Here is a 13,394-nt window from a genome sequence, read left to right as displayed (position 1 = left end):
TCTACCCGCATGTACAAAGCATCAAAGAACACCAAATACCACGAATGCTAAGAAAAAAATATAAAACCCAAGCAGCAAGAAATAAATATTACTTATTTTGTTCAAACGGAAGAACACAAATATACCTGATTTGCATATTATCTGGGTCAATTACTGTCGCCCAAAAGAAAGAAAGAAAAAGAAACATTAAACATATCAGCTTAGTGTTTTTGTTTTCATTTCAATGTAGTCATTTCTAAACCAATTTTGAACACATAATAAACATTGTCCGTCTTCGTCTCTTAATTTCTAATCTTGTATTTCTCATTAAAATCTCTTCTTTTTTCACCTCTCAATTATCTAATACTGTACTTCTCATCTAAATTCTCTTCTTGTTTCTTTTTGATATCTCTTTTTTTTTCCCAGCATTCTATCTCAAAGATTTTTCAATCAAGTAAAAGATAAATAAGTAAATAAACTTCTTCCTGGAAAAGGCGAAGATAATAAACTATCAAATTAACCTCCGAAATTTTTAAATAAAATACTTGCAACTAAGTTACATATTACTATAATTTTAAAGAGTTACACTTCCCAAAACATCAACCTAGTCATGTTACACCCAATTTTGAATTACGTGTGGTGCAACTCAAAATCCATTTCATTTATTACACATTTGGTTTTATCCCACTCATGCGATTTTTCTTTAATTGTAGTTCATCAATAATAAATTCCCCAAACCTAAAAACTCTTAAAATAGAGCAATCTCATTACTCACCAAAGTAATCCCAACAATTCCTTAAGGTTGCGTAAAGCAAAGCAGTAGTAACGAACTTGAACAAACACGCACAATTTCGTAAAGAATGTTAAATAAAGCTATTCCTTTGAGCTCATAAACGTCTTCATTGTATCTGAGCAGATAAAACATTACGATTAACGTTGCTCATCTTCCAAAGAAAGTTCCAGCATAAGGTGCTTGCCTTTTTTTTCTATCTACAGTTATAATATAATAGATTGAGGTCTTGCATCAAAGTTACATAATCTATAAATAAATTCAAAAAATGAGGGTACTAATTGGCCATATAAATATCAAGTAAAATTGCCAATTAGCCATTGAAACCCTTATTTCAAACATTTTAGCCTTGAATGCCAAGATATAATTTTTCACGGCATACTGTCAAACACCTTGGTTGCAACAATGCTCTTATCTATTTTTATGTCATTATCGTTCTAGATGTTAATTCATTGTGCCCGAATTGTGTTTAAACCTACGCAGGAAAAAACCAAACATGCATGTCAAAAGCAGATGTACATAGTAGAAAAAAATATTACAAAAGAATAATAAATAAGAGATACCCACTAAACACCCGTTACCAACAAAGAGGTGCAACAAACAACAAATGGATGCAACAGGCAAAGCAAGCGAGAGTGAAGAAAAATTCAACGGAACTCAGAAATGTTGCACAAACCAAGTGAAAACGGGAAGAAGAAAGGAGAAATTGGAAAGCAATTCCAAATTTCATCAGTATGGTCTAAGGCAGTTAAAGATTAGAATGAAAAATCAGATCCTTCTANGTTATGCTTAATATTATAAGGTTATTTTTGTAAACCGAGATTGTATTCATGCTTGTAGTCCTAAAACTAATAGGATTATAAGGCTAATATCTAGAATTCCGACTATGTGCTTTTATTATAAGTTATTATACTTAATATTATGAGATTCATTTTGTAAACCGACACTGTATTCATGCTTTTATAATAATATAGATATAGATATAGATAGATAGATTGGTATAGTTTAGGATTTGGACAATATAATTAGGGGTTGTCAAATATAAAAATATTTTAGTTTGACGTGTTTCTGGTATAGGTTTAGGGGCATGTGGATCTATTTGTGCATGTGTCCTGCAATATATTTAGGGGTTGTCATATATAGAAAGTTTTAAGTTTATATTTAGGGGTTGTCATATATAGAAAGTTTTAAGTTTAACGTGTTCCTGGTATTAGAGGTATTGATAGTTGTTTAGGATTTGGACAATATAATTAGCGGGTGTCAAATATAGGAATTTTTTAGTTTAACGTGTTCCTGGTAATGGGCTTAGGGACGTGTAGATTGTATGTGTCCTACGTCTAATAGGATTAGAGGGCTGACGTTGGGATTCCGGTTATGGCCTTTCCTTGGGAGTTATTATAATTAATATTTTAAGATTATTTTAGTAAACCAACATTGTATTCATGCTTTTATCTATACTATATTAAAAGCACGAAGGCCCTTAGCGAAATGTCGTTCGCCTTTTTTACCCTTTAAAAATAGGTTTTATATTGGACAAAATTGTAATTTAAGTTTCTTTCCTAATATTTAGAACTTTAAATTCAATTAGATTTTAGTTATTAACTATTTTCCTTATTGACCTACGCAAAATTAAATCCTATTATTTAGGGAGGAGTTTGTGGAGGTTGCTATACATGTTATAAAATAGAGAGTTTTCAATTATTTCCAATAATAAATACACGTTAAGATATAATTCTCTTTACTCTAAATTAAAACAAATGAAATAGTAGTACATTTAACAACCTCGAAGCACAATTATATAACATGGAACATAATTTTTAATGCTTTTATTTATCTGAAGTTAATTATTTTCTTATAGTGTGATTTTGTTTTATGTTGTACATTATTAATTGCATCGACATGTGCTAAGATGATTGGATTTTGAGGCCACATTAAGGTTGTACGACAAAATTATTTTCTGTTCATAGTTTTTCTACTAAAACTATAATTACATTAAATGGTTAAACTTGAGATGGACTAATATTAATAATTCCAATTGACAAAAAAAACTCTTTAATATTGAGAACAAATATTAAGTATAATAAGTAATTAGCAAAAATCAATTCAGTTATTTACTAAGTTCATCTTATAAGTATAAACAATTTTAAAGTACACTCTTAGGATATATAATTTGTTTCTAAAAGAATAGCACTGCGATAAAAGAAATCGTAATATGATATTAATATCCAAAATAGTTAAATATGCAAAACTCTAAGGAAAACATAAATGGAATACACGCGCAAAGCGCGTACCCTAAAATTGGCTTAGTGAAATGTTCGTCTTTTTTACTCTTTAAAAATAGATTTCATATTAAACAAAATACTCATTTGATTATTTTTCTAATATTTAGCACTTCAAAATCTACTAATATTCTGCTTATTAAATCTTTTTTTATTTGGATCATGTTAAAATTCCTAATATTTAGGACTTTAAATTTAATAAAAATTTATTTTATATAAAAAACTTCCTTATTTGACCAACTTTTATATCCTTACGCATGGACTTAAATTTTTTTTTTTTTTGGAGTTTAATACGTGGCACTTAAATTTTTTCATGTTCTTAGATTCTTTCCCCAAATATTACCGATAATAGAATACCTAAAAATAATTGGAAATTAGCAATGCATGTTCTTTTTCGTTTTGACTTTTTAAGAGATAATTTTAATTCTAAGTATAAACTCTTAGAAGTTTAAACTAACATGGTAATATTAATTTAAAAAATATATTAGTTCATCAAAATATTAAAATTATAACTACAATTATTATTTTAATATTTTGATGAACTAATATATTTGGAACTTTAAACAACTACATAGTTTTTATTTTTTTCACAGGAAGAGGTCCACTTAACTTACATATAATTTTAATGAACTTCGAGTGAGACAAAGAAAAAACCCTATGTAATTAGGTTACAAAGAATTAATTCCATCACCATGCTTAAAAAGACATATAAACATCAAAGAAAAAGATTTTAATATTAGACTCAAATCCGAGAAACAAAAACAACGAAAAATTCAGAGCACATTTTTAAACTTTTAGTCTCTTTTGTTATAAAAGTAGATTAACTGTATTATTTTAACATATAATATTTATTTTAGAATCTTAATAAATTAAAATTATATTTTATCATATTATTCTCCAGAATAATAAAAAACTGATTGATTCGTGTAATAATTCGCATAAAATTTTTATACTCCATGACTACTGTGCACTCTCTTTTATTTAGTAATTTTTTTTGTATAGTGATCTTATGAATATAGAGTTTTTAAAGAGATATTAAGAGAGAAATTACATAATATATTATTTTATATAATAAAATATCTATTAACCATAAAATATTATACAATTAATTCAACTAAATTCATTATCTTCATGTTCAGAAGATATTAAATTCACAATTATTGTGTCAGTTTAATAATTCTTATTTTTCTGATTTAAATTAATATTTGATTTATCAATTGTTATTTTCAACAATTTCTTCTTCTTGTATACGTTTATAATGATTAATGTGATGTACACACGTACACTAAAACTAGTAATAATATAGATATAGATATAACTTAAACTCTTATGTCGTCATTTAATTCTTCTTTCTTTTTAATTTCTTTTTTCGAAATTTAACTTTTTTTTAAGTCTTACTAAAACACGGCTCCTATAATATCGAGATTCTGCATGAAATACACAACCCTTCCGCCCCTCCATTCTTCCCGCTCGCTTGGAATCCCAAAGAGCCAAAGCCGTAGACAGCAAGGAAAAACTTTTTGAAAGAATTATCTACTACCCTTTCTCTTTCACAAAAGCAATTTCAAGATTTTCTCCAAGAATTTGAAAGGGCAAGAAAAAGTTGGGTACAGTTGCAAGTACGTTTTACTCTGAATGGATAATTTGCCAAAGCCGCCGCCATTTGTGGACCAACTCCGCCGTAGCGCATTGTTGGTCGCACAGAAACCTCCTGAATTGGCAACGGCCTCGCCGGAGCAGTTGATAGCGTTGCTTCACGACAGTAATCTTCGTGAAGCGGTTCTTAGTCAACTCAACGTTGTCATCAAACAGGTAAAGTTAATTTTCTTAATTGGTTTTGGCGGTACCAAGAAAAAGTACTTTTGACTTTTGAATCGTCACCCTCAGAAAGCCAAGCAATTTTCTGGGATTTCTCGTAATGTATGTTGTTTTTGTACTATCGGATACCAAAGTCTTCCAGTTTTTTTTTTTTTTTTTTTTCGGTTGATGGGCAGAGGTGTATCTAGATACGTACCTGACCTTATTATACAGGGAGTAGTATGTTTTATAAAATTGTTCAATTACATATATTTATGGAGATAAAGGCGATGCAGAATTTGAATATTATGGATGGTTCTAGTTAGTAATATATTATACCACAATTCATCCAATTTACTGGGTTCAAAATCAATTGTTTGTACTTATATAGTGAAATTTTAGGTCTACTGGAAAAGGACGAGAAGTTGGAGGTTCCTCTCCATGAGAGTGAAAAAGTGAGAAAAATCACTATTGATGCTTGAACGGATGGTTATCAAAGAGTGGTGTTTGTGTGTTTTTTTTGGTGTGTGCCTGTGTGTGCGCGCGCGCACGCGTGTGTGTATATAGGTCGAGGCGAAAGATGTATCCGCTACCATGTTACTATATATGCTACGGTTGGAGGATGGCGTCTTTTAATGCTGTCAGTGTCACATCCCCAGTATATATGTAGGAAGGAGCATGCAATGTCAATGAGAAAAATATAAGCAAAGTAGTTTCCAAAGGGCTGGCCTGTGACTGAGACATGGAAGTAACAACCTACAGATTTTAGTTTTAAATAAATCCAGCTACAATACTTGGTGTGAGCCCAACTACTCTAGTTTTGGTGGGCAGAATTACCTTGGCAATGGATGGTTGTGGGCTGGACAACAGTAGTTGCCCTGTAGATTAGTTGAGGTGAGCATAAGCTAAACCTCGTATATGTCTGTAATTTTATATGTTGATCACATCAGGATAAATTTGTACTCCTATAATATTATAGCAAGTTCCTTAATCAACTAAAAGTAATCAGATCAATCTTTTAGTAGTTGTAGAAATAAAATCCATCTTGATTTCTCCTTACAATATACAACTGATTGGCTTCTTCATTTCTATGGTTAATTTCTTAAAAGAACATACTAATAAATTAACTGTGAAGTCTTTGTTTATTTCCAATCATCTTTTGATTTGTCTCTCATCTATCCTGTCTAACGTGGTAAATTTGTGGTGAGAATTCTGAGGTGGTAATTTTATTTTATTTTGTTAGAAACGAGAAATGTGCAGCAATCTGGCTTTGCTGTTGTGGAACTCCTTTAATACAGTCTACATACTTTTACAGGTATACCTTTTTTAGTTTTTGCCAATCTTTTGTCAACTACACTTCAAATTATGCTTAAGCTGGATTTTTTTAGTTTTTTCTCCTTGAGGTCTGCTTGCGAAAGGCAAAGTTTCCACATTGATCCGCGGGAGGCATATCTAAATTAGAGTTTTTTTATATTTGGATTCCTCTTCCAAATAATATTGATATATGATAGTAATACAGAAACTGAATTATGCAAACTTATCATTCCAAAATATCTAAGTTAGCTTATCAAACCAAAGCCTTCAGGACAGTTTTTTAAATTGTTTTGTGGATGTTCGTGGTAAGAAGAAATGAACTCACTTAGCAGATGTAAACGCTTAACAGCAATAAAAATGTAAAACCTCTTGAATTAAATCTCAGTCTTTGTGAGATGGTTCAACTGGATATCTGCTTTATCGCTTTGCTACTATATGACAAAAATGGCCAACTACTGTTTTATTCAATAAAAGAAAGGGATATGTAACGTATTATGCTCATGATATTTGTTTGAGTTGCTGCATTGTAAGTTAGCTCTTTCACTGTATATGAGTTTAGTATATTCTAAATTATTTTTCTGGGGTGCGTGAAATCTTGAATATAGAATTGATTTAAGGTCCATGCGTTCTGGTCATATAGCCATAACAGTAATTTTTTCAAGAGATTTATAAAGCAATAGGATTTGAGATAGATTGAGAATGACTGCAATTAGCCTTGCACATTGAAATTAAGATTTAGAACTGATAAATTTTGCTCAAATACATGATCTCATTTCAATGAGTCAATATGGAGCCCTTTCTGTAAGCAGCAAAGCAAATATGTGAGGCACTTAATCTGCAGGCAGGACAAGCCATATACACCGAATGTTATGGCAAGAGATGTAGATGGATCAGGAGTTCTAAGTTGCTACAAGTTTTTGGAGCCTAACTTTAATCTTCATTTTTCCTTATCAAAAAAAAAAAAAAAAGTTTCTCTTCACAGGAAGTATTAGCAGTACTGTATCCGAAGGCTAAACTTTCTCTTTACTTCAGGAAGTATTAGCAGTGTACCCGAAGTTGTCAACCTCAACATTAACCATGAAGGAATCTACTCGAGTTTGTGATGCTCTTACTTTACTTCAGGTCAATATATCCTATTATACCACTGTACTTCTCCTTGTGGGGTTGCATATAATCTTGGTTTGGCGTGTATCATAAACTTCTACATCTCGTACATGCATATCATATTTACGTATTTGCTATTAGATAAGGTGAAAGTGCTAATCAATAAGAGTAAGCTTGCTTTTAACTGCCTTCTTCATGCTCTTGCTTCCAGTGGCGGAGGCAGGATCTCCACGAAGGGGGTTCAAAATTTTTTTTTGTAGCTAGTGGGAATTGAACCTATGATCTTATGAAGGTTTTGAATCCCCTTGGCCACTAAAATACACTTTTGGGTTGTGTTAAGGGGGTTCGAAACTTAATATATAGAGGTAAAAAATAGATTTTGCCTTATATATGCAGTGTAGTTTTTCGGCGAAGGGGGTTCGGGTGAACCCCCTTCCGCCCCCCTAAATCCGCCCCTGCTTGCTTCAAAACTTGTTCGGCTAGAATGTGCTCCATCCTAGATTAGGTTCATGCCTAAACTTAAAATAATCTGGTAATACAGCCTGAATGTTGCCTTCTTTCTTGTGGTCTCGTGATTTTTCAATGTTACGATGATAAGAGGTTATAGCATCAAAACTGTGCATGAGAGTTGGAATATTTGATGATCATAACCTAGGAGAAGGAAAGAGTACTCTAGGAATAAAGGTCCTAGTCTTTCCCGCTTGAAATGTCCATAAAACATTGAATCACCTGAATAAATGCAGAAATCAGTTTATATTTCTCCACAGATATATTACAATCAGTATTATTAGATGGAGCACTGTAATATGAGTAGCAAACTGCTTTAATATTTTTGGAATAACTTCAGTTCTGTCGATAGTCAAGTATAATGTTTAAGCAGTGTCATCTGTCTAATGCTAATTGCACTAAACTGGGTTTAAAAAGAAGATGAAGGGAAAAATTATCAGAATATAATTTGAACACAGGATTTTTGTGGACGATATCGTGGAAATTGTATACACGATATATAATTCTTAACAAGTGAAATTTTCTCACTGAATCGATAATTTCATAGTCAGTGGTCTTCCGGAATCAGGAGGATGAAGTTATAAAATGAACTTGATGGAATCAGATTGTAGTCTACTTATTTCACCACCTTCTGCCTCTTCATGATATGTACCAACCACTCTTTTATGGCTTTATGAATGCAGTGTATGGCCTCTCACCCAGAAACAAGGAAGGGGCTCGTCAAAGGTAGCGTGATTCTTTAATGCTTCACACTAAAATAATTTTTTAGCCAAATCTTTGTCAATCTACTCTTAAAAGTGAGTAGCTTAGTACATATGCAAATGAGTATGCATGTATCTACCAAAACAACAGGTTCAACTTATTAGTTTCAAATGGACGAGTTTTTTCCGTTTTACCTTTTCATTGACCTAAGTGTTATTACAATATTACATTTTATTCGCTTTTTCTTGGCATATCTTCCATTCTCGTTTCCTGCAAATGTTAGATTGCGTATAAGAACAAATTCTGCCCACTGCAGTCTTTTTTTTTTTAAAAAAAATTTAAAAGTCTGTTAGTTTACATGGTTTCTGATTTTAATGTTTTGCAAACATGAATTGTAAATGTTCACGCCACTATCAATATTTGTGGTGAGTGTGCACATTGTACCTGCAAAGACCTTTGCTAAGAAGCATTGTCCATCCGCTGGTCTAGTTATCCTCAAACATTTAATGTGTATTCACTTCTTCAATAGTTTTCATCCTCTGCCTTTCACCCTCCTGGTTTTCATCATGTATATTCTTTGAGCCGAGGGTCTCCCGGAAACAGCCTCTCTACCCTCAGGGGTAGGGGTAAGGGTAAGGTCTGCGTACATTCTACCCTCCTCAGACCCCACTAGTGGGATTATTAATGGGTTGTTGTTGTTGTTGGTTTTCTTCATGGATTATGATAGAGCACAAGTAAAAGGAATCATAGACTGATTGCTGAGAACTGGAAATTGTTTTTGTCTCCTGTTATCTCAGAAGTAGTTTATTCTTCTAATACTTCTTTGTATGCAGCCAATATACCATTTTATCTTTACCCATTTCTCAGAGCTTCAGCGAATGAGAAGCCTTTGGAATTTGTAAGGCTTAGCAGCTTGGGTCTTATTGGTTCCCTAGCAAAGGTGATTATATAACTTAAAACAATTATGCACATGTTTTGTCCCTAATTCTCAATTCTCATTACATTGCTTTCATCCATTGTTTTTCCAATTTTCTTCAACTTGGACTGGATAACGTAGTTCAGTCTAGCATTAATAACTGCATTGCATGGATATTATGTGAAACCAATTTTTCTCTTAGAAAATTAGAAGCTATTTTGCTGCAGCTACTGTCCCTGTTAATGCAGCAGAAGCATGAGTGTTTTAATTTCCTTTTACATACCTCCGTTTCAATTTATGTGACACACTTTCCTTATTCGTCCGTCTAAAACAGGACAAATTTCTATATTTGAATATATTTAACTTTAGACGGTACATTTTATCCCTTTTACTCTTAATGGGAAGCTTTTATAGCCACACATATATTGCGGCTCCACAAAGCTTTTACCCTTTATGCTTTTAAGACGACAAGTTTCAAAAGTCTTTTTTTATCTTCTTAAACTCCGTATTGAGTCAAACTACGTCACGTAAATTGAAAACGAGGGAGTACAACAAACTTATAGATGCATTAATATGGGTTCAAGTATGAAATATCAAGCCATGACTCTTCTCCACTTTTATTGTGAAAGTCAAAATTTGCATGCAAGTAAATTCGAACGTTCTCCTGATCTCATCTCATACTAATTAGCAAAATGCCAATCTGATTTCATGAAGTATTAACTCTTTGTAATGTATGGACTTTCGTATGGAAATGTGACCATTGATCTTACACTCTATGTAGTTATCCTAAGAACTTATACGATATCTGAATTCACTTTGTTGTGCAGTTTGATGATCCATATGGACCAGAAATTCTTAATTTTTTTCTAGAAACACAACTATTTCCTTTGTGCTTGCGCTGCATGGATCAGGGAGATGAACTGTCACGGAAGGTTAGGCCTGCCTACAATTTCATCTTTTGCAAAACTATTACTTAATTCTCATTCTCTATGAGAGTGGTATTCTGATATAACCATAAATATACATGTGAGTTATCATCAGAAATGCTTATACTGTGCTTAACATTCTATTCATGTAGTTCAAATGAAATTTTGAATTCTGAAGTAAATTAAATGAATTTACAAAGAATGAAAGATCACACTATCAAGAGCAAAGCAGAGGAGGAGGGGTTTTGCCAAGAAGGTTCTTCAGAGGAAAAATAATATATAGGATTTTGTTGCTTCCAATTAAAGTTTGAGACGGGAGAATAGAAGATATGACCTAGCATATTCAGAAGAACAGCAAAAATTTTGGTCAGTCAGACAGGCCAAAAATAGATGGAGTTGGTTACATAGGGGTGAGCTTGAGGCAGGGAAAGTGCTGGACCTCAAAATCAATAGAGTCATCATCTCACAAGGAACTCTGATAATTAGTATCATAGTCATTGTTTAGTGTAGATATCATACACGTCATAGTGCCATCACTCTTGAGGATTTAGTATGGTAAAATATCATCTAAAATGTAATGCATGAACATCCTGGTAGCTGATGCTCTTGACTGTTGAAACAGTTCCACCGAGGTAATTCATTGGCTTTTGCAGCATAGTCAGAACAAGACAGATTTATATTCCTTCATTGTTTTTTGGGTTAGATTCCTGGATAACAACTAAGAAACCATAATACAGATAGGACTTATATTTTGCTATATTGTTTTGCACAAGGAAAGATGTAGCTCTCAAGGCAGTAGCAAGTTCAGTGGCTGATCTCCGATATCTTCAAATGTGGACGTTCAGCAAAAGCAGTGTTGCACATGCAGCTATTACCTCCTGCTTGAGCTATACTTATTTTTACATGAAAATGTAAAAATTAGATACTTGATATTAGAGAACAGTGAGAGGATTGACACAGGTATTGCCCCATAAAGCTCCCGTGCATAAGAAACTCTAAGTTTGAGCCTTCTGCGAAGCGCTGCTGGTCCTTCTTTCACTCTCTTTTCTCCCTTTTCTATTTTTTCGCAGCTGCTCCTTTTTGTGTTTCCTTTTTCTCTTTTTCTCTTTCTTCATCTGTCCCGCAGCTAGCTGCGAAATTGAAGCCAACATGTTTCTCACGTTCCTGTTCACCAAATGCCCATATCTCACCACCGAAGGATGTGGTGCAGCGGCTGGGGCTTCTCTTCCCTTAACCAGAGGTCTCGGGTTCGAGCCCTGGGTATGGAAAAATCCTTGGTAGGGAGCGCTTCCCCTCCCCTCCCCCTCAGTGGGGCCCTACGCGGCAGGAATCCGGATTTAGTCGGACTCTAATGCGGGTACCGGACATCGGGAGGGAAACCCAAAAAAAAAATGCCCGTGTCTCATCTCTCACAATTCCAGATCAGGCACACTACAAATAACAAAATTACCTCTGGGTTTCTTTTGACATTATTCATGTTCTCTTTTCATTCTCCTCTGTTTTTCTTTTACAGTAATGTGTTAATCCCTTCAATTTGTATTCTCTATTAGTACATGATTCTCCAAGAAAAGATATGGTTCTTCACATAATTGATTCTAAAGATATAAGGTCCCTCCTCACCTCCTCTCCCATTCCCTTCCAGGGTATTTTCCAACTCTGTATCTCTTCTACTATGAGTCCAAACAGAGCTTTGATCTCTAAATTCTTGTTCCATGATCTGAAGCAATGGAAATTAATCTAGAATTCTACTATCATTTAAGTATGCTTTTTATCAATCTTTAGAGCATTCATCATAATTTGACTTTTTATATGGGTGTCAATCTACCGAACCTCTCTTTCTTTATTCGGTTTTAGGACCTGATATGCTTCACGAACATCAAGGAGTCATTTTACTATGCTTCTATACAGTAGAAAGTTGGTGATGATCCACCACTGCTTTTGATGATCGTGTCATCATGTATGTAATATACTGGTTTTTAGTACATTAGTTTTTCAGTATCATTAAATGAAAAGAGTTATGATTGTGCAGGTTGCAACGCTCATAGTTATGAAAATCTTGATGCAAGAGGAAGGGCTGGACTATTGTTGTGCTTTTACTGAACGTTTTCTGGCAGTGGTACAAGCCTTGAGTCGACTGGTTGAAAAACTTTCTGTAAACCCTTGTTTCCAGCTGCTAAAATATGTTGTTCAATGTTATCTATGTCTTTCGCAAGTATCAAGGTTAGGCGAGTAAAACTTTTTGTCATTGCTGATGGTTATCTCATCCCTAATTATCCATTGTATTTTATGCGAATTATTGTTTGATCTTCTTTGTAATACAGGGTATGTGATGTATTGAGATACAATTTTCCTCCGCAGCTAATTGACAACACTTTTCACATCATTCTTCGTGTGAGTCGTCAGCTTCTTTCCTCCACACTGGTGAACTGCTGCGATCTCTCCAGCTAATGTTGCACCTACACTGTTTGAAATTACTGCCGCGGCCTCACCTTCATAATTGTTATTTTTGCATATGCCTTTGCAGGAAGATCCAGATACTCTAAATATGCTACATCAAATATTTTTCAACATAACTTCGCGGGGATCTAGACCGTAATTGCTGGGAAGAAGAGTGAAGCATAGACTAGCAGGTACAGATAGCTGCAACATCTAAAAAGTCTTGGATAGGAACATCCCATCCTTATATACTAGTAGTAGGAAGAGGTAATTTGGGAAAGGGAAGAAGGAGCTTGTTGGGTAACTGATATTGTAATATGCTGCTACCATAGATAGCTTGAAAACTTTTTGAAGAGCCTTAAACTAGGAGTAGTAGTTTTGCCCTGGTTGTTTACTACAATTTTGCAGCTCAGTGAAGCCGTCCTGTCTCTTTGTCTTTTCTTTTTCTTGGCTATCAGTTGTTATTTAATTAAAATAGGAGCCCCTGATCGAGAGAATACTTGCCAATCGTATGGTTGTATTTCTCTTTTTGCATTTACATAGGCTTGAGATGCGTTTAGATGGAGTAACATGGTCAGTGAGGATTCATATAGTCGAACTCAACTTGTTTGGCATAGTTGTTGTCTTAGACAACGGCAGATGGA

The 13,394-nt window shown here is 33.7% G+C and overlaps 1 protein-coding gene across 1 annotated transcript; it reads left to right on the top strand.

The window, feature by feature from the left end:
• LOC109226327 (cell differentiation protein rcd1-like) lies at positions 4,512-13,168 on the top strand. Its single transcript, XM_019391115.1, has 9 exons — positions 4,512-4,860; positions 6,089-6,160; positions 7,192-7,281; positions 8,454-8,496; positions 9,306-9,412; positions 10,216-10,320; positions 12,344-12,534; positions 12,636-12,735; positions 12,839-13,168. The coding sequence occupies exons 1-9, from the start codon at positions 4,684-4,686 to the stop codon at positions 12,908-12,910; spliced, it is 957 nt and encodes a 318-aa protein (XP_019246660.1). The 5' UTR covers positions 4,512-4,683; the 3' UTR covers positions 12,911-13,168.

Source organism: Nicotiana attenuata, chromosome 5 (assembly GCF_001879085.1).
Source record: "Nicotiana attenuata strain UT chromosome 5, NIATTr2, whole genome shotgun sequence".
Taxonomy (NCBI): Eukaryota; Viridiplantae; Streptophyta; class Magnoliopsida; order Solanales; family Solanaceae; genus Nicotiana; species Nicotiana attenuata.
This window is presented reverse-complemented; position numbering and strand designations above follow the sequence as displayed.